At 40.7% G+C, this 22,512-nt stretch overlaps 1 protein-coding gene and 1 long non-coding RNA gene across 3 annotated transcripts; both read left to right on the forward strand.

The window, feature by feature from the left end:
- Positions 1 to 957: 957 nt before the first annotated feature.
- On the forward strand, positions 958 to 3,576 carry LOC131257476 (uncharacterized). Of its 2 annotated transcripts, XR_009177436.1 has the most exons (4): positions 958 to 1,830; positions 1,937 to 2,023; positions 2,899 to 3,113; positions 3,445 to 3,576. It is a non-coding gene; the product is annotated as an uncharacterized LOC131257476 (long non-coding RNA). The 2 variants fall into 2 exon arrangements; XR_009177435.1 differs by having other exon boundaries at positions 958 to 2,023.
- Positions 3,577 to 3,621: 45 nt separating this feature from the next.
- LOC131217528 (probable serine/threonine-protein kinase PBL23) lies at positions 3,622 to 4,963 on the forward strand. Its single transcript, XM_058212463.1, has 3 exons — positions 3,622 to 3,678; positions 4,630 to 4,756; positions 4,830 to 4,963. Exons 1-3 carry the CDS (start codon positions 3,622 to 3,624, stop codon positions 4,961 to 4,963), a joined length of 318 nt encoding a protein of 105 aa, XP_058068446.1.
- Positions 4,964 to 22,512: the final 17,549 nt, after the last annotated feature.

Below are 22,512 nucleotides of genomic sequence, written 5' to 3' on the forward strand. Positions count from 1 at the left end.
AGACCATCCCTCTTCTTTCTCTATGTAAGGACTAGAATCCACAAGAAAAGAAAACTTCTCAAAGTGAAATAAAATTAATAAAAATGAGTTGCCCTTCTTACAAACAAATTGATGATGCTTATACTGGCCTTAAATTCCTAACTCAACTCCACTTCAAATGCTAGTAAAGTCACTAAAAGTAGCAAAATCACCAAAATTGACTTGGAACACTTCTAGATAATTTGACTTGGGGTTAGTTTGACACCATGGATTTGGGAGGATTTCAAATTCCCTTATAGGTTTGGCATCATAAAGTAATTGTGGGTTTTAAATACAAGGAATTTCAAATCCTGTTAAAGAGGGGGTTTTAAATCCAAAGTAGAAGCTTGGATTACATCTAAAATCCTTTCAAGAGTTGCATGTGTAACACGTGTGTCACTAGGCTATTAATATATTGGGCACATGACCCATTGATGATATCATTAATGATATCAAAACAATCATATTATCTACATCAAAGTAATTACTTTAATAGGATAGCCCATGCCATCCAAACATTATCCATGTAAATCAATGGTTAAAAATCGTTCTTAAAAAAAAAAAAAAGAAAAAAACTCTACTGATGAAAATTTCTAACCAGTTTAGATGTTTTTTAGATTGTGGCCCACCTGCTGGGTGGATCAGATCTATTTTTTGTGCTAGAACACTTGCATATTTTGACCAACCTTCTAGATGGATTCTCTATTGCACATGTGTGAACTCTGGCACATGTGCTTAGCAAAGCTCTTATTATTATTATTTTTATTAATTGTTTTTTTTCCCCCCTTTCGGTTGGAGCAACGTCAATGCAGCTGGATGTTAGCAACAACACAACACCACAGCTTTCAATAGACAGATATATGGTTAAAAAAATTAAACTTAAATTTATTTATTTAAAAAAAGGTTTCTCCTTTCTTAACATTGCCCAAAATCCCAAAAATAGGATAGGATGGCAAAAAAAACCCATCCAAATCCCTCCAAGTTGCAGTACCAGACAACCCCTTCAAACTGCTTTACAACCCCTATAATTCAAATTCTCTCTCTCTCTCTCTCTCTCTCTCTCTCAATATATCTATATATATATATATATATATATCTCTCTCTCTCTCTATGTATGTACTGTTCAAGACCCATGTTTTTTTTAGGGCGAGGTTTTTTACCATCCATTTGAATTTTGCTCACATGGGTTTTCTTTGAAACATCAAAATAAGAAGAAAAAAATGTTTGTTTTTGAAATTTTTAATTGGTTTGAACTTTGAAATGGTAGTTTGATGGTGTTTTTATACCCAGACTGTTGGTGTGGGGTCATTGTCCGTTTGTCGGCATTGTCGGTATTCGAAACGATGATACAGAGAAGCGGACTCGATTTAATTAATCCAAATACAGTACAGATTCTCCTAGCCTAAGGTGAGTGTTGGTTGTATTGGGCTCCGATAGCAGTTGGAGGGTCTTATTTTTTTGAAAGCCAGCAAGTTGGGATTGTTTTCGATTGGGAGATAATGAATGGGATTCATTTAGGAGCAGGTGGAACTGTTCTCTAGATACCATGGGGCGGCATCTGGGTATTCATCTATTTCTTTTCTATTGATGTGGGAGGTTTTGTTGGGGTCCAATGAGGAAGAATGCATGTGAATTTTGATTAGGACGACACGTGCACGAATGGGAATTTTGATTGAATTGGTATGAAGTGAAGCTTGTTCAAATCAAGCTGTGCTCTTCAAACACTCAAGAAGCATTTGGTGGATCGGTTCACTGTCTTTACAGGAACTTTCCAGATTGGTTTCAAGGGGAATTGGGTGGAACTGTCTTTAGGTATCTCATTTTTTTCAATTGGTTGTCGGTTTGTTAGGATCTGCCATGGAGGATTCTTGATGTGAATGTGGGTGATTTTTTGTATCGGCGATGTGGGTGTGTGGAGAATGTGATTGAATCAATCGATGATTGGCAAATGAAGCGAAGCGTTGTTGAGATTGTGCTGTGATCTTTTTACGGGAAAAGGTTGCAGGTATTGAACTACTCTTGCCAGAAATTGAAATATGTTGACATAATTCAAGATTTCTCTTCTTTTCTTTTATTTCTTCGTTCATAGTAGAGTATGATCATCGATGGATAACAGGATTTTGGATTTGGAGTAAGAAACATGGAATTGGTTGCAATATGTTATATTTTAAAATTCTATAACAATACGAAAGAGGGAAATTGATATGATATCGATCCTTCGTAGGACTATCAATATGGAGATGCAATGGGAATCATGTAATTGAAACAGGTTCGACAAGGCGATGCTAATTCCAGATGCCCCATCTTCAACCGACACAAATGCTTGTGTGCAGGATCCGGGATGTTGGTTGGTGCCTGTGGTGAACGTTCATTAGCCCAAAGTCCGGTTGGTCCATCTATCAGGTGGGACACGTGTATCAAGAGATAGATTATTAGAAAAATGACATCAACGGTCATGTTCAACATGCATGTGTGATGAAAGTCTCGGATGCCACAGGCATCTGCAATGATTGCACATCTGGCACAGGAGTTTGACACTTGAAGATGGGCTTTCTTGAATCAGCATTCCTGTGTTCGATAATTCTGTAAACATGTTTCTATGGATCTTGGTTTCTTGAATTAGGACATGTCATTGGCCCCTTCTAAGAGCCTGTTTGGTAGACACCTAAAAATGAGATTTTCTCATTTTAGATAACTGTAATTATGTATTAGAGATCATGATTGTTGGTTGTCAAAAAAAATATGATTCCTAATGCATAATCACAGTTAACTAAAATGAGATGAACCAATCTTTAGGTGTCTGCCAAACCGGCCATAATTCTTTTTTAGGTCTTCAGTTGGTGATTCTGTTGACATCAAGTAATGTCCTTTATATTTCAGCTTCGATGTTTAGGAATATATATTTCCAGGCTCCTGTTCTGCATCATTGAAGTGTGGCACGTACCAAATGACAACATCTCTTGCAGTGATACTTGGAGGCGCTGCAGGAGCTGTTGGATTGGTGGCACTACTTTTATTCCTATGGTTCTGCCCACTACATAAGAGGAGTGTTTCAAGAACTTCTGAGACAGGTTCTTCAGATCCATCTCTTCAAGGTACATAGCCTTACTTTTGGGATGTGTTTGGGTGCACTACTGAATTCGATTGGGATAGCAGTTCAATTAATTGGAAATGGCCAAATTGCATTTACCTTCCGTAGTATTCATTTTGCAGTTAAATCCCTTCCAATTCCAACTTGAAAGTAACTCCTGCAATTTGAATACTATTACTACAAAGGTACTTATAATTTGGTAATTTCCACTAGATTGAACTAATTATTGCAATTCAATTATTTGATGTATCCAAACGGCAACTTAAGAGTATGTGAGAGTCATGTGGATTTCAGTCTGAAGAAAGTAATCATGTGGTTTTCTTGATAATTTGCAGCAGGACAAGCCATTGAATTGTCTCTTCTGAGAGGTGGCCCTCACCCATCCGACTCGCGAGAGGCAAGGCGTTTTATGTTGGACGAGTTAAACCTGGCTACAAAGAATTTCAACAATATCAATCTGATCAGGCAAGGAAAATTTTGGAGAAGTGTACAAGGGTTTTCTTAATGATGGGATGATTGTGGCCATCAAAAAGCAGCCTGGTGCACCTAATCAGGAACTTATCGAAGAGGTAATCGCATCTTTATCCACATGAGATTATGAAATAGAGCTCATGCTACTTAGTTATGGATGCACTGAATTGAGTCGGTAGAGCCTGTCTTTTAACACCCAGATCAGACCAGTTTGGACTGGAACCAACCACCCAAATGGGCCAGGTCAGTCGAAACATAGCTTACTAGGTGCGTAACTGTTTTCTTAATATAAAAAACACCGATCAAGGGCCGAACTCATAACCTCCACCCAAAAAAAAAAAAGCTTTCAATATGTATAACCAAGGAAATAAAAGACAAGCAAATTTAAATGCTCAAAATAACAAAAAATAAAACAATTTTATATACTTCTAAAAGAGTTATTGTAAGAGGCCAAGTTCCCTATATGTTTCGACCAGGGAAATTCCCTATTTGCAACAAGTTTGTACACATGGAGCCCATGGTTGGTTTATCCAAGCCATTGACCTGATGGCCCATCATGGATAGACCATACCCGAAAAATCCCCTCAACTGGTCAACTCTAACCTTCCCACTGTTGGCATGCAAATATGTGGTTAAAAGGAATGCAGAAATAAGCCACATTCAGAGTAGGAAAGACCAAAGATTCGATGGCTAGGATCTTCCAATTTGGGATATTAGGGGAAATGGTCCATCCATATGGGGCCATCAGATCAATTGCTTGGATCGACCAACATGGACCCTACATCTACAAACTAGATGCACAACAGAGAAGTTTTGAACAGGGAGCTCAGGCTCTTATTGTAAAACATATAATATAGACTGTGTTATAGCATACGAGTCTATGCATAACATGTTTTGGACTGATTACGCAGTCTGTTTTATAGAAATCTCTGTTTTACAAAATAGCATACAACCATATGCACATGTGTAATGATATGCATCAATATCTGCATTTTCTGGTTTTTCTTATCGTTTAAACGTTATATAATGAAGTTTTAATTTTCTATTAGGTACGCTACTTGTCATCAATCAGGCATCAAAATATTGTGATTCTTTTGGGATATTGCCAGGAAAACAACCAGCAAATGCTTGTTTATGAGTACATAGCTAATGGCAGTGTTTCCAGTCACTTACATGGTAATTGTGTTGTTGTTACTTCCAATATGAATTGGTCACATAGATCTATGGGTTTTTTTTTTTTTTTCTCTAGGTGCAGCTCAGATCTCCAATGAACTGCTAGAATTCAAGAATAGGCTTTCAGTAGCTCTGGGATCAGCTAAAGGTGATCATTTGCAAAATCAGGGAGCATTGGTCGCTTTCCTGGTATTGGATTTCTCTTGGTAAAATAAAATACATGATGGTCTAGAGCTCTCCTAAGCCCATATATACCTCTCCACAGGCACTTCTAAATGTGGATATCCAATGCATGCATTAGGTGGTCTACCGTGTATAGGACCTAGCCCAAATATCAGACAATCAACTCATCAGGTGGGCCACACATGTATGAAACAATGGAAGGTTGTAAATAGAACTGCCAACTGCCCTCATTCAGCATCCATGTTGTGGCCCACTCGATGCATAATTCAGATGTCCACCAAATTTTGGCACATGTGGCCACACATAGGTCACAGTTCTAAAGCTCAGTGATTTGATTCAGAATCAGGCTGAGTCAACTCAACTCGACGAGCTTTCAAGTCAATTCACTGAGAACTAGCTGGTGAATGTGGCTTGGTCCTGAATCAACCCATTGGGTCTGATTGTGGACTCAGTCGACTCGACATGACTCATGGTGACTTAAGCTGAGTCACAAACTTGGTCAACTGTCATTTTTTTTCTTGTACGGTTGGAAATTTCTCAGATAGACAATTTCCAACTGTACAACCCAATTTTGGCCCATTTACCTTTTTAAGTCCATTTCTTTTTATCTCCCCAGAATACTCCCCAGCTATACGGACATCTTGCCAAAGGTCGAAAATGCGCCTGCATTTTTTGTAAGTACGGTCGAAGCAGTTAAGCATGATAATACCCTGCTCTTTAAAGTAGTCGTATGGCTACGGATTATAACCATAGCTATAGATAACATAATCCATAGCCATAGCCCAAAATAAACCTGTATCGGGGTGAGCTCATCGAACTGGCGATCCCCCGCTAGTTGCTGGCCTATCTGGCAGGGCCACGCCGATCCGGCTGCCCTCTATAGCTATGGATTATAATCATAGCCATAAGTACCATAGGCCGGTGTGGCTGCCTCCCCCCACTCCTTTATATATATATATATATATATATATATATATATATATATATATATATATATATATATATATATATATATATATATATATTTGTTTGTTTTTGTTTTGTTTTTTTTTTCCACACACACACTCACCCCCCCACACTCGTCCATTTATTTTGATGGCTCATTTTAAGGCATGCTTCAAAAAATGAAGTAGATCCAAACCTTAGGTGGACCACGCCACATGAAATGGTTGTGATTGAATAACCACAATTAAAAACATATATCTTATGGGTCATTGGAATTTTTATTTAAAATTCATCCTGTCGATAAAGTCAAAAAGAAATTGAGTGGGGCAAACATGAAATTGAGTGGGGGAAACCGGAAATTGAGAGGGCCATACTAGAAATTGAATGGGGCAAATATGAAATAACCTTGCTCTTCAAAACACATGCCTTTCTCACCCCATTTCAAAGAAAAGCACTCATAAGCACGATTTTCTTCCTATTTTCCTTACTAAAATCTTCGTTTATTATCTACATATTATCATTCTACATTTGCCATTTTTCATATTGGCTAAGGTTACATGAAATCCTCCAAACTGGTTGCAGCTGCAATCTTTGATGCTAGGCTCGCTCTATTTAATGTTTGCCCAGTTGAATTTCATGCTAAGCTCACTCTATTTAATGTTTGCCCAGCTCAATTTCATGCTAGGCTCGCTATATTTTCAGTTTGCCCCACTGAATTTCATGTTTGCCCTGCTCAATTTTCTGTTTGTCTCGTTGAATTTCATGTTTGCCCCGCTCAATTTTCAGTTTGCCCCCCTCAATTTCATGTTTGCCTTGCTTAATTTCTAGTTTGCCCCACTTAATTTCATGTTTGCCCTGCTCACTTTCACGTTTGCCTCGCTCAATTTCATGTTGGCCCCACTCAATTTTATGTTTGCCCCGCTCAATTTCATGCTCGAAATAATGAAGTGTTTGGTGAAAACATTAAATGCAACATACAAAGGGTTTTTATAATATCGAGAGATCGTTCAATATTATCGAGCATTGCTCGATATATCGAGATTTGAACATCGATATTATCGGGACATGCTCAATATATCGAGAAATTATTGAAATTTCAATGTTGGCTGCTGGACATTTCAAAGGCAAAGTTGATATTATTGAGCAACGCTCGATATATTGAAGATTGAATCTCGATATTATCGAGACACTCTTGATATATGTCAATACGAATTTTTCCATCTACATCAATGGACATAAATCATTAGTTATCGATACTATCGATTCAGTCTCGATATTATCAATGACTTACCATTGAATATGTGGAGAACTTGACACGATTGTGAGATATTCAGGCCATTAAATATGTGGGCCCTTCCTTTATAAAATCCACATGTAAAGGTTAAACGGATCATCTAACAATGTACCTCATAATCTTATGCTAAATCTACGTGTTAAGTGCATCATTTTACTTGCAAGAAGGAATTAAATTATTTATGATCCGATGAATGGACCGGATCGCTAAAAACTATCATATCTGTTCGATGTATGGCAAGGCCTTTCCACAATCTCACTTGCGCGAGGCTCATTAAGATTTCTGGTCTTCTCTACTCCCGTGGGCCATAATTGGGTCGTATAGTAGGAAATTTCTCGTGGAGATTCTCTACGGGAGTAGAGAAGACCAGAAATCAGCGAGGCAAACAGAAAATTCGGCAGGGCAAACTAGAAATTGAGCGGGGCAAACATGAAATTGAGCGGGGGAAACTGGAAATTAAGCGAGGCAAACACGAAATTGAGTGGGGGAAATTACAAATTGAGCGGGGCAAACACGAAATTAAGTGGGGCAAATTACAAATTGAGCGGGGTAAACATTGAATTGAGCGGGGCAAACTCGAAATTGAGCGGGGCAAATATGAAATTGAATGGGGCAAACATGAAATTCAACAGGGCAAACATGAAATTAGGTGGGTCAAACATGAAATTCAGCGGGGGAAATTAGAAATCGAGTGGGGGAAACTGGAACTTGAGCGGGGCAAACTAGAAATTGAGTAGGACAAACATGAAATTGAGCGGGGCAAACATGAAATTGAGCGGGGTAAACTGGAAATTGAGTGGGGCAAACATGAAATTCAACAGGGTAAACACGAAATTCAACGAGGTAAACAGGAAATTGAGCGGGGCAAACATGAAATTGAGTGGGGCAAACTCGAAATTGATCGTCATAAACTGAAAATTGAGCGAGGTAAACATGAAATATCAGCGGGGCAAACTGAAAATTGAGTGGGGTAAACATGAAATTGAGCGGGGCAAACTCAAAATCTTCCGCATACCTTTGTCTTCATCTTCCAAACACCCCACTCTTTATCTTCTAAATATCTTTCTCTTCATCTTTACACCACCATCTTTTCATCTTTCAAACATCTATCCCTTGTATCACCATTGTATTAATATCACTAATGTAATCACCAATATCTTCAACTATGTAAATTCTAGGTGTTGCTTGTATTGCCTGCATTTCCAGTTATCAACGATATTATCGACAATATCGATATTTTTTCATATCCCTGGCCAACAAAACTTGTAACGATACCGATACTTCGAACATTGGTCCCAGGATTTTCTCCAACCGGAAAGCATTACTCAAATAGTTGATGGGTTTTTATAGTTGAATGTGGACTATATGCAACTCTGGCGAATTCCAAGATCATTCCCTTTTTTCCCACGAGTGTGTGGGGGTGAGTGTGTGTGAAAAAAAGAAAAAATATATAAAAAGGAGTGGGGGGAGGCTAACACACCGGCCTACGATACGTATGGTTATGGATTATGTTATCTATGGCTACGGTTATAATTTGTAGCCATAGTTTTACTTTAAACAGTAGGGATATTTTCGTCCTCATCTGCTCCGACCGTACTTACAAAAAATGCAGGGGCATTTTCGACCTTTGGCAAGACGTTTGTACGGCTGGGGAGTATTCTGGGGAGGTAAAAAGAAGTGGGCTTGAAAAGGTAAATGGGCCATAAATGGGTTGTACAGTTGGAAATTTCTCATTTATTTACCATCTAATCTATTGATAAGGTCACATAAGCCTAGATGAAGGGAAAAAAATAAATATCAGCTTCATTCAAAACTTTTGTGGCTCATTTAATGTTCAATCACCACTATTTCTTATGATATGGTTCACCTGATAATTGGATTTACTTCATTTTTTTAGGATAATGCCATAAAATAATACGTAAAAATAAATGGACAGCATGGATACATAATACATGCATCAAGGTGGGCCCCATGGTAACCCCATGGTAAAGGTAACACCACCTTGGGTGAGGCCGGGTGTCACTTAATCCGCTCTTGTGCAATAGGCGTCCCAGCCTCCAGAACTCAGGTCCGTTGTATGAGCAAGAATTCACGAAAATAAAAATCTGAGAAATCAGAACATATGGATGAGCAGGGAAACTTTTCCTTGTTGTCCGCTAGATATTCCTAATGAATTTTTGGACCATATGATGGTTGACACGGAGTCTCCGATAAATATATGCATAGGGTGAATAGATATATAGGATTAGAATTTATTCATATATTTTATGTAACAGGATTCAGATGGATACTGGGTAAGTTACAGAGCATACATCCTTCACAAACTTAGAATGCATATACATGTGTGCTTAGTTGACATTGGCAATTGTTATATAGGCCTATATCTGAAAATTTCAGATCCAATAGAACCTAAAGCTAAGACCTTCATGCCCGGACCTTACAGAGGGGTTGAGAAGAGAAGGTTATAAGTGCTAAATATTACATCTTTTTTTTTCCCTATTAATTAAGATCTCGTTTGATCGGCCCCTTCAAAGTGAAAACGGTCTATCCTCATGGGAACTGTCAAGATTGAAAATCTGATGAATGGTAACATCTTCAAAGTAAATGGTCATCGTCTCAAACCGTTCATTGAGAATTTTGATTCAGAGGTTATGTTCATTCCTTTGATTGATCCTGTCTATCAAGATTGACCTTTTAGTCTGATGGAGGTCCACTAACATTTACTGCTTTCTTAGGATTGTGATAGTTAGATTTGTTTCAGTTTTAGTTGTGTTTCGTACTAATCCCTTTAGATGGTGAAAACTTCAAAACCATTTTGATATCATTTCATTCTTCTTCCGTAGGTATTATCTTTCTCTTTAATTCCTCTTTTATTTTTGTTGTCTCATGTTGATTTTATTGCATATTTCTTACGTTAAGGACAATGTAAATTTTAAGTTATGAGTGAGATTAGATAAACCTAATCAGTATTTTCTTAGTGTTGTTGAGCACGAATGTTTAAAATTTTTCAAAATTTTCAGTTTCAAAACTCTTTTTGAAGATAATTATGTTGTAAATCTAAATATATTGTGAGTATTATGAGAAGATATAGAATAATTTTTTAAAAATTCAAAGTTTAGTTAAAGTAGTAGACTTTTGAATAAATTTTTTAAATGAATTGATTAATAGAAAGTTTAAACATCAAAGGAGTCTAATTCACAATTCACACCTAACTAACATTCTGTAAAGATAACTTGATATCTTAATTTTAGAATGATGATTACTTAAAAGTGATTAGGAACTAAGTTTAGAGACCCTTACCTACCTTAAAGTATGAAAAGAAGAAGAAAATCAACTAGAAAACAGTTGAAAATGGCTATGTTTGAATGAGAAATCAATGGAAAATAAGAAAAAGGATAATGAATATTGTAAAAGCTGTTGAAGCAGAAATTCAGTTAACCCTCGTTAGACCTTCGAGTACCTGCACACGAATTAGACAAAGGAGACCCTGGCTGCAAAAGGGGGACCCTCCGATGCCTAATTTCGAAAGCAATTTGGGTCCAGTGATGTTGAGGATTTACTAGTGCATACCTTTCATTATAGATGGGGCCTTCATTTATAGTCTAAGAGTCCATTACATGGAGAGAAATGCTCCCTAAATAGTAGGCGCGGACGGCGACCGTTTCTCAACCGTTTAGCGAGATCATCGGCGATGACAAGATCAAGTAGTCGGGCTCTGAAAACACATGTGGTTGAAGACCGAGGTCAATTATCTTAGCTGACCTAATAGCCAAGGTCAACTATCTGAGCTGGATGCTTGGTAAACTGCGGTCGATTCTCCTTCCAATATATCTTCGGCCTTTTGTCAGGTTCTTGGGTCATGGCCATATATCTGAGTAGAAGAGCCGAACTGCCTACATCTGGGACTTTAAAGGTGTCTTAAAGGCACTGAGGATGACCATCCTCTTCATCTTATCATACAGTGTGAGGACTTTCTTGTAAGTTCCGAGACATGCGGCCCCACATTCGAGATTACGGCTCGAATGACCTTCAGAAGACCTCGGAGGAGCTCAACAGGAGCTCGGAAATGGATGGGACCGTGAAAGGGCTCAGAGCTTGGCCTTTTTCACAAGAAGCGGAGATTCTTAATCTTTTAACAGACTAGGCCATCGGGTGGGAAGATCTCCCATTGTTAGATCAATACTACTTTGGTCGTTGAGGAGCTCCATGGTTATGGTTGATGATAGCTGACCACACGCCGACCGATCATGCGATGCACACAGATATCCGAGCCGACCATATCTCGCTAATTAGCTCATTTTTACCCATAACAAAAGCCATTAATGAAAATTTAAAGCTGGAATAATAAGTGAAAAGGAGATAAGTTTGGAATCAATAATTTGTGTTGATTTATCCACTTTGAAGGTAATGATTATGGTTAATAATATAGAGAAAAGGTTGACTTGAATTCTATTAGGTAATTGATGAAAAAGAACCTAGTTAAAAAGATTACTACTGACATTAGACTCTAGATTGATGAAACCCTATCCATATATCTTTGAATTCTACTCACATGTATAGGATTGCACATGATACTATTTTCTGAAAAAGGTTTGAAATTGAATGCTTGAAACATTGATTTTTTGCGTGTTTTGCTTGGGACTAGCAAAATACTGGTTGGGAGTGTGTTGAGCGTGAAATATTACATATTTTCTCCTTATTATGCATTGATTTTGTAGACATGGATGTACTTAATCGATCTAATTACACATGTTTTCTCTTACGAGGTGATTTTAAGAGCTAAGGAGAAAAGTGTCACACCCCAAACTTGAAAACCGGGCTCACAAAATTTTTGATCGCTGAATCTGGCGCCGACAGCCTCCGTAGTACCCCATTCTCAACTCTTGACACCCATTTACCAAGTTCTGATCCTGGGATCCTACAATGAGGATTTTCAAATCTGTTCGATTCATAACAAGCATAACTAAAGACATAACCCACAAACAACAATAAAAACTCCATCACATTTCCACTATGATAAAAAACTTATAAGTACAGTGCGTGTAAAGGGAAATACAATGATAATTGACAAAAGCTCCAAGATGATCTGCTATGCGCTCCTGCCTCAGCGCTGCTGCGATCCAACGTCACCTGCACACAATGGTCGTGCATAAGCTTATGGAAAGCTTAGAGGGTGGTGAAAGTGTGTGTCCAAAGTAGTAATACAATTATGCAATATCAGAGAATGCGGAATATACTGGTGAATCCATGAATACTATCGGCCATATCGAGGCTATGTGATGCAAGGTATGAATGATGTCGGCCATACCAAGGCCATGTGATGCGAGATGCAACTCAAGCACACTAATCCTCATAGAAGTCCACATATTAATACAACTCAACTTTAGAATATCACCGGGGTCTAGTACACTCCAAACCAGATTACCGTCGCATTGCGTGCAACAAGGTCAGTGGAAGAGACCTCACTATCCGCCTGCCAATATCGGGCATGGCTCGTCGATAGCGGACCCATTCCTCGAGCTGGTTAAACTCAGCCTACCTTTGCCCCTTCCTCTCGGGCAGGTAAGGTCGCACCCCTTTACAATCGACCATGACATAGTGGAAAGCGAAACCTCCTGGTATTCAGTACTCGGAGCTCATACATCCACTCGGTCTAGATGTTGGAGCAATCTCCTGGTACCATAAGGGTTTAGGGAATTTCACCCAAGGACATCTATAACACCCCATGTAGAATAAGATTTCCAGTGTCCAATCCTGCTAACAACGATATGCCTATGGAGGCTACGGCCCTGATGTCGCTAGGGCATATAGTATGAATCACGTAATCCAGTCATACAACAATCATGCGCATTCCATGCACTCATGTGGGCATTTCCCTTTACCAGGGAGTCCCATAACAATCTGCCCAATGACATATGCTATGATCAATCACTCATCTCATCACAAGCATGAAGATGATGCATATGGGCATGTATCATGATGTTATGTTGTCATATACTCATAATTGGCATCGACAATCAGCATATAAACAAGGCGGGGTCCATGGATGAACAACCAATCAACCATAATATAAAGATCGGCCCTTGGCCATGGTTCTATCAAATCCGATGGCACGAAGCCATCCGTCTATGGCGAATGGGGCCCACTTATTTGGGTTAACCTGCTAAGAGAATGATGAGAATGAGCCTAACAAGGCCTAAGGGAAGGTCACAATGTGGACATTCAACTATCATTGCCCATCAATGTGGACACTTAACCAACATCGCTCCCGAGGAGTGGTCCACATGGAGCCATACGTATAGTGGGCCCATGCCCTCACATAAGGGCCTAATATACATCGCCATGAGCCTCACTCATGGCCACATATGCATCACGTTGGCCCATGCCCATGGGCCTCGAATACATCACAATGGGCCTCGCCCATGGGCCTTGAATACATCACAATCGCCTCACCCATGGGCCTTGAATACATCATATTGGGCCTCGCCCATGGGTCTCATCAATGGGCCTCATATGTCAAGTGGGCCACATCACATGGGCCGCATTATATGGGCCGCACCAATGGGCCTCATGTATATCAAATAGGCCGAACCAATGGACCTCATGTATATCAAATGGGCCACACTAATGGGCCTCTCCATTTACACCATTCATCTATATGCTAAAGATCATCTTAGAGCATTAAAAAAAGGTAAATCATATCGACAGATTATCTGGACCACACTCCAAATAACAGTGGTGATAATGATTTTCACCATTAAAATTCCCAAGGCCCACCATAACATTTATTTTCCATCCAATCTGATCATAAAGTCATGGTCACACAGACCTGAATTAAGAGGAAAAACAAATTTCATGTTGATTCAGAACTTCTATGATATCAAGAGGATTTCAATGGTAGACATTTAATGCTCCACTGTTATCAGCAGTGGCCCACTTGATAAATAGATCTGTCTCATTTTTTCCTCAAGCCTTAAAATTAGCTTGCTAAAAAGGATGGATGGTTTGGAAGGAGCACATCCATCAGGGGTGGGGTCCAGCGGATGGACGGCCCAGCAAATGGCTGGACGACATTGACAACACACATGCATCATGGCTGAGACCCACCGTCCCTGCCTTTTCCATCCAGCAACACAGTAGGACGCTACTGTAACATCCTCTAGACGTCAGCAGTAGCAGCTCCTGCTGCATAATTTGTTTTTATTTTGTTGTAGTTTTTCCCAGGTGGGGCCCGCATCAGGAGGATCCACTCCACTGGTTGGATTCTACGGTTCATGACAGACCAAACGAGCCCAATATTTAGCATGTTTTGGTGTGTAGAAACATCAAAGTGGGCCCTAATAGATTTTAACAGTAAGAATCACTGTTTTCTATGATACAGCCCGCCATATATTCTGATTGGCTTCATTTTTCGACTCAACGCCTAAAATGAACTGGGAGATAGGATGGATGGCGTGGATTAGATCCATGCATCAAGGTTGGGCCTGCATGAGCGGTCCACCCAAAAACTTTGAATCAAGCTGATTTTTTTGTTTTTCGCAGGCAACGTCCAGACCCTGCTGGACGGTCTGGACAGCAGACGTCCAGCAGGTTCTGGGCTGGCCCATTTGGCCGTGCAGGGTTCACCTAATATTTGTATTTTCCTATCATCCAGACCCTTTAAAAGTGGCAGCAAGGTGGCTGTAACGTGGGCCCTGGTTGGGTCCACTTGGTGCTCAATATAGATGAAATACATACATCACAAACGGGCTATAAAATCAGGGAAAGAATGGGAGAGAGTGAGAGAGCGAATGATGGAGGGACCCCGACACTATGGGCCCTCCCTTCCATGAATTACAACATACATCAAGTGGGTCCCGTTGCATGTGGGCCCACCAAATTAGAATCAACGGTGGAGATTCCTCCTCCACCAAAATGGAAGGTCTAGATGATCCCTTTCAACTAGGAAAGTAAACATCATGATGGGGTCCATGGAGAATGGCCCCATTATGGAATGATCATGTGAATCATGGTGGGCCATCGGCCACACATAGGGTCCAAAGTGAGATCCATACCATCAATTAGTAGGCCCCACTTGGCCTATCATGAAAACATGAAATCTAGGCCTATAAAACACCCACCATTCGATCTTCTTGGTCTGATGGAATGCCAAACTCCTTAGCTCTCTCTTTGATGGAGGTTGATGAAGGTTGGAGGGTTGAGATGGGAGTTGAGAGGGGTAGGAGGTGGACCACACACAAAGTTCTCTCCTTGGAAGTGCTTGGACGTCCACCTCTCTTGCTTGGGAGAATGGGTGTAGAATGAGAGAGAGGGAGAGGTTGTAAGAGAGGTGATGGCCATGAGTGATGGATGTGAGTGATAGATGTACTTGACTTGAGAGTTGATTTATGGTAAGTTGCTTGTATTAGGGAGAAAGAAAGAATTGGTTAGAGATGTGATGTGTACTTGACTTGACTTGATTGATTGATGTGACATTTTGGTTAGAGATTCTCTTGGGTTTTACAATGCGCGGCATTTTCCTTGAAGTGAACGTGAGCCCACATCTCCTGGCCTGGGTATCGCCTTGGCGTGCGAGACGCGGCATCGGAACCGCGGCGACGGCGCGGTCGCTAGGGTACAAGTTTCAAGTTAAGTTAACTCGGGTTGACAGTATATGACTCAGGGTCATGCACAAATGTAGGTTACAGGTCGTGGGTCACCAAAATTTAACAGGGAGGATCGCAAGAATCTACAGAATGGTACGGACTATGATACGGGTCTTACAAAAAGGACACTTAAAGCATGGATTTAATGCTCAAAGAATTACCAATGTGATCATTAGATTTATGGAGGTTAAAATTGAAGATTTCAAGAGTCCAAGATCCAAGAAAAGCAAGTGAAGAAGGAAGAAAATCGAAGTTACAAAGTGCAAAAAATTAAAAGTACTGAAATCGACTATTTGATGCCATCGTTGACACATTTGACACCATCAAAGTAAGTGTTTAATGACATCGAAGCCATCCCATTGCAAAAATAAAAAAAAATTGATTTACTTGCTGGACAGAATAAAGCATTCTTCGATGCCATTGAGGAGATGTTTGATTGCATTGAAGACAGTTCGATGCCATCGAAGGAGGTTAGATGACATTGAAAAAATCTATGAATTTGAAAGACGGTTATTGGACAATTTCATAATTTCACTCGGACTCTTAGATGAGACTTTGATGCCATCGAAGCTATAATAGCTGTATAAATTTGAGGCAGTTTTGAAGTCGGTTTGATCAAAGCCTATATAAAGAGATCTTTTAAGAGTTTCTAAGCACAAATTAGGATAGAAGGAGTAGATCAAGGAGTTATGGTGCTTCAAGGAGTTCTTCCTCCTCTTCAATTCTTCGGTTCTAGTTATTTTTTATGCTTTTCTTTGAGAGTTTTAGTTCAATCATATTTATAGTTGGCTAATCTCTTAGCTAAAGCTAAGAGGTGAAGCTTGTAGTTTATTTTGATGTTTATTTTACTTTGATTCAAGTTATTTGATCTATATGTTGAACAATTCATGAATTTTGGTTTGAATGAAGAAGTATTTTCAGTTTACTTTGATCCATTGTCGACTCAGGACACTTTAAATGCTTAGGAAAGCTTATGTTCTTACCTGTTTTGCAATTGTGTGATTTATAAAATCCATTGATCTATCATTGACTCTGAGCATGGTAGATGCTTTGAATTTCCGGCGATCATTACATTGATGCTTTATGAGGGAACCAATCTGATGAATGTTCAAATCTATTTTTATATATGGATAATGTTTCAAATGCTTCATTATTCGACTAGATAGATTAGGACTTCAATTCCAGCTGATTTATATCATTTGAATCAAGTAGAATAACATTAAGATGACTATAAGTGGATCCTTAACACTCTAGTTCTTCATCTTTGATAGTTTTCTTCCATAATTACTCTTTACAACCATTTCAGTATTTAGTTTAAGTTCTAATTCTAATTCTAACATATTCTAGAAATTGTACAAATAGCAAGTCCCTGTAGGAACGACCTCGGTCTCACTGAGTTATTGCTACATTGCAACTTTGCACTTGGGGTTGTCGAACATTAGTCCTAGTTCATACAGTAGTTTGGTAAAGCTAGGATATTGTTGTTATATCACGAGTCATTATGCTGATCACGCGGCTTGTTGCGGCACGTGGCGGCTCTTCACTAGTGTCCCTTAATCTAAATTAAGGCATTAACACAGTACGGGTCATCACCCAACACAGAGTATGAATAATCAATTTAGAGGTATGGGTTTGTCACTCAAAATTAAATCAATACAAAGGAAATGGCTCGTCACCTAATTTCGTTCACGCTTGGTGGTTTGAACGGTACTCTGGCACGAAACCATCGGCCAGGTAATTTGACGAGGGCTGTTTAAAAAGTATTCTATCACCTCTATCAATGCTCACTAGTCACTATGGGGAGGCTCGTCACCAACATATGCTGACAGCTCAAACATAGTGTCCCATACCATCATGCTCGGCTCATGAGTCTTTGTGAGATCATAACATACTAATAGTTATTAGTAAACTAAATCAATGGTGATGGTGGTATCTATAAGACCCATATCTTAGTCCGTACCATTCCGTTAGCTTCCGCGCTCCTTCCGTTCGAATTCCATCAACCTTCACACAGTATCCGATGTTTGCGCGCGATCCTAAGCCAGGTCCCACACACTGACGTCGGCTCAATCCAAAACTTGTATCATAGCGACCGCATCGTCGCCGCGGTTCCAACACCGTGACTTGCGCACCGAACCGATACCCAGGCTAGAAGATGTCGATTGCGTTTATTTTAAAAAAACACCGAGTGCTGCGAATTTCATGGGAATCTCTACAATTAGTCCCATCAATCAACCATAAATGCATCCCTTACCCCAAGTACAACAACCCATCCCTCTTTCTCCTCAAAGTCAAACCTCTCTCTCCCTCACCATCCCTCTTTTACCCATTTTTCAAACCAATCCATACCTCATTAATTACAACCACCACCTCACCCATCCTTATCACTCCCATCATCTCACCCTCTCTCTCATTTCTTAAATCTCCCAAGCAACTCAAGCCTCACACGTCCAACCTCTCTCTTCCAAACCACAAGTGTGGTCCACCTTCTCATCTTCCATCTACACCATCTCATCTCTCATCCACACCATTAATCTCCCATCATCCATCGTCCAAGGCAAAGGCAAGGAGCATTTGAAGCCAAGGGAGCAAGGAGGAGGCTTAGAGGTGGGTGATCCATCGTTGAAATCTTGATCTTTAGGGCCCACTTGTCGTGGGACTGATTTTGATGTATGTGTTGTATCAATGGAGGGCCCATAGTGGAGGGGTCCCTCCTCTCTATCTCATCGTATATTTCTTTCTCTCTCTCTCTCTCTTTCATTGTGATGGTGTGGATCCCACCAATGTGTTATATCTACATCGTCCATCTACATCAGACAGTGTGGCCCACCCTATTGCAGGTGATGATCCACACCATCCACTGTGTGGATGGGCCCAATGCATTTTATATATTATATGTATAAATTTGGTGGGCCACGTCCATGTGGGACCCACCACAATGCATGTGTTTATCCACACTGTCCAGCGTCACTGGACGCTGGACGGGTGAGCCTGTCATGGAGTGTGTATACTGGCATGGGTGTGTACTTTAAAAAAAAGGAGAAAGAAGTGGTGGGCCTCTCATGCAAGCCCCACCTTGATGTATAAGTCAAATCCAAGCCGTCCATCCTCTTCCTCAGATCATTTTAGGCGTTGAGCCGGAAGTTGAGATCAATTTGATAATCATACGGGCCATACCATGGGAAACAGTAATGTGTACCGTTAAAACCCGCTTTGTTGTTTTTATTCGCTAAAAATATGCTACATATCGGGCTCATTTGGATGGTCTTGAGATATGGAAGCCAATGAACGGGGTGGATTTTTCTGATGAGGGCCTCACCTGTGAAAAACCGTGAGAAAACAGTATTTTTAAAAAATTTTTTTTTTACAATGCAGTAGCAGCGCTGCTGCTGTCAGAAGACCAGGCAGCGCGCCTGCGGCTGCTTGGGTGGGAAGACAGCTTGGTAGGGCCCTCGCAGCCCAACAGTGGGCCCCACCTTGATGCGTTTCGCCCATCAGCACCATGCATTTGATGGGTCCCCACGGACCAGCCGTCCATCCCAAAAATCAGCCGTATATGGTACTCAGGTGGGCTATACCATTTAAAATCATGTGAAGACCTGCTGAAACATATAAAATTAGTTGGTGGGGCCTACCTGAAATTTGGATGCAGCTGAAACTTGGTCTGAACGGCTGGCTAAGTGGGACTCGCATAATGGGTGGGCTAGATTCGGGAACCACATTCAGTGAGCCCCAGTTTTCTCAGGTCCACGTGGGCTTTTTAATAGGTTGGATGCAAATAAACATCACGTGGCCGCCGCTGACCGTGTGACCTTATAAACCGTTGGGTGGCAAACCCATGTTCTAGTGAGTCCTAGTCCAGTGGGCCCTACCTTGGTCCACGTGACCCTAACAACAGGTTGGATGGAAAATAAATAGTACAGTGGGCCCTACCTTGGTCCACGTGACCCTAACAACAGGTTGGATGGAAAATAAATAGTACAGTGGGCCCTAGATCTGAGTGGCCTTATGAACAGTTTGGATGTCATATAAATAATACCATGGGCCCCCATGTTTGAGTAATCTTATCAATGGGCTAGATGGAAAATAAACATTATGGTGGGCCCCACGTGGGACCCACTTATGTATGTATTGAAAACCACACCCTCCATTAGAGCAGGCCCCACCATGATGCATGTGTTTCATCCAACCCGTCCAATCAGTTGGAATTTTTTTAAGACCATATTATAAGGCCCACCTTGATACATATAAGGCCCACCTTGATTTGCATAAGGCCCATATTATGAGGCCCGTTGTAATGTATGCAAGGCCCATGTGACTAGGCCCATGTTGATGCATTTGTGGCCCGTCATTAAGGCCCACCTTGATATATGTATACGAGACCTATGCATGAGGCCCATTTGATGCATTGAAGGCCCAATGGGATGTTCATGAGGCCCATACCATGATTTATGTGTTGACCCTTATAGTGGTAGTGCCTTGGGAGCAATGATGGTTTGATGTCCACATTGTAAGGTTAATGTTGGTTAAATGTCCGCATTACGAATCTCCCTAAGGCCCATTAACAGGCCCATACCTGTAGTATATAGGCCGTCTAGGCCCATCTTCATTTTGATCAGAGCCCATCACCACATAACATGTATAGCATAGATCCATAATTCATGATCATACGCATCATATGTATGCCTGATATGAGAAGTGACTGATCATAGCATATGCCTTCGGGCAGATCGTTATGGGCCCCCTGATAGGTGGAGTCACCCCACATGAGCGCTCGGTACGCGCAGGATTGTTACATGTTTGATAGGGTGATTCATGCACTTGCATTTATGTAATCATGATTATTGTATGCCCTAGCAACATCAGGGCCATAGCCTCCACAGACACATCGTGGGTGGCTGGGTTGAATACCGAAAATGTTTAGTTCTAGCATGCGGACGCCATAGATGTCCTTGGGTGAAAATCTCTAAACCCGATGGTACCAGAGGATGACTCCAATGTCGAGACCGATTGGATATACGACCGCACGAGGGCCGAATACCAGGAGGCTGTGTCTCCCACTGTGTCATGGTCGGTTGGAAAGGGGTGTGGCCTTACTCGCCCGAGGGTAGGGGGCAATACTAGGCTGAGTTTGACCAGCTCGTGAATGGGTCCGCTATCGAAGTGCCGGATAGGTATTGGCATACTATTGGCCAAGCGGATGTGAGGTTTCTTACGCTCACTTGGACTGTGCGGCTAGGAGAGCGACAGTGCCATTTGGAGTGTATTGAACCCCGATGATTATCCAGAATGAGAACTTTACTGATACATGTTGAGGATTGGCATGCTTGAGTTGCACTCGCATCGCATGACTATGTTATGCCCGATGGCATTCATATCTTGCACAGCATAGCCTTGGTATGGTTGATCACATTCATGTACTCATCACCATGACTCCATATTACCCTAATCTTGCATTCTGAGCACGCTTATATTGCGCACACACATACACCACCCTCTAAGCTTCTATAAGCTTATGCACGATTGATGCGTGCAGGTGACGCCAGGTCACAGCCATAGCATAGCAGCAGCAGGAGTGTGCAGTCGAGCCTTTGGAGTTTTGTTATTTGTACTATCTTGTATTTCCCTTCAGTCGCATTGTACTTAAAGCTTTTGATCATAGTGGATTTTGTGATGGTGTTCTTATGTTTATTGTTCATGGGTTATGCTTTTGTTATGCTCATTATGAATCAAATTGATGATTATAAATCCTCATTATAGTATCCCAGGATCGGAACCTTGTGAATGGGTGCCGGGAGCTAAGAATGGGGTTCTGCGGAGGTTGTCGGCGCCGGATTCGGTGATCGGGAATTTTGTGAGCCCGGTTTCCGAGTTCGGGGCGTGACAGTATCCCAGATTATATTGAATGTTATACAATCACCATGCATAAAAATGATCGAGTTTGAATTAGACTGATGTGATTGACTACGGAGGACCCTGGGTAAACCGACATTAGGTGCAAAGCATCCTATATAGCTCCAACTACTGTCGATCGTTAGTGTTCACTTCGGTTGGCTATATAAGCCTAGGATAGTCTATCTAAAGTAGGCTATCCACATATTTAAATAATTTACAGAATTTAATCCACCAAAACATACAAGTTAATCATATTAACAATTTTTAGTATTCAACATCGAAGAATTTTAATATTAAGAGTTTTAAGTCATTTAAGCATTTCATTGAGCATGTTATCAACCAAATAGCAAGCAAACATATTTAATTATTCTAAAATGCTAGGTAGAAGCTTGAGGGTAGCTCAAGATACGAAACTATTCAGGGCGACTATTCTTCCTATAAGGCATTGGACTTCTTTTATCGTCTTGGGTGAGCTCATGTCGAGCAGAGCCTGAATTTTGTCTGGGTTCACCTCAATTCCTCTCTGACTGACTAAGAATCCAAGGAATTTTTCAGAGCTCACGCTGAAGGGGCATTTGCTCGGGTTCAATTTCATCTGGTATTCTTGTAGAATTATGAACATTTCTTCGAGGTCAAAAATGTGGTCTGCAGCCTTAATGCTTTTAACAAGCATGTCATCTACATAAACTACCATGGAGCATCTGATCTGGCCAGCAAACATTTCGTTAACAAGCCTTTGGTTGTAGCACCGACATTCTTCAAACCAAAAGGCAAGACCTTGTAGTAGTAAAGTCCTT

This window comes from Magnolia sinica, chromosome 10 (genome assembly GCF_029962835.1).
Source record: "Magnolia sinica isolate HGM2019 chromosome 10, MsV1, whole genome shotgun sequence".
Classification (NCBI taxonomy): Eukaryota; Viridiplantae; Streptophyta; class Magnoliopsida; order Magnoliales; family Magnoliaceae; genus Magnolia; species Magnolia sinica.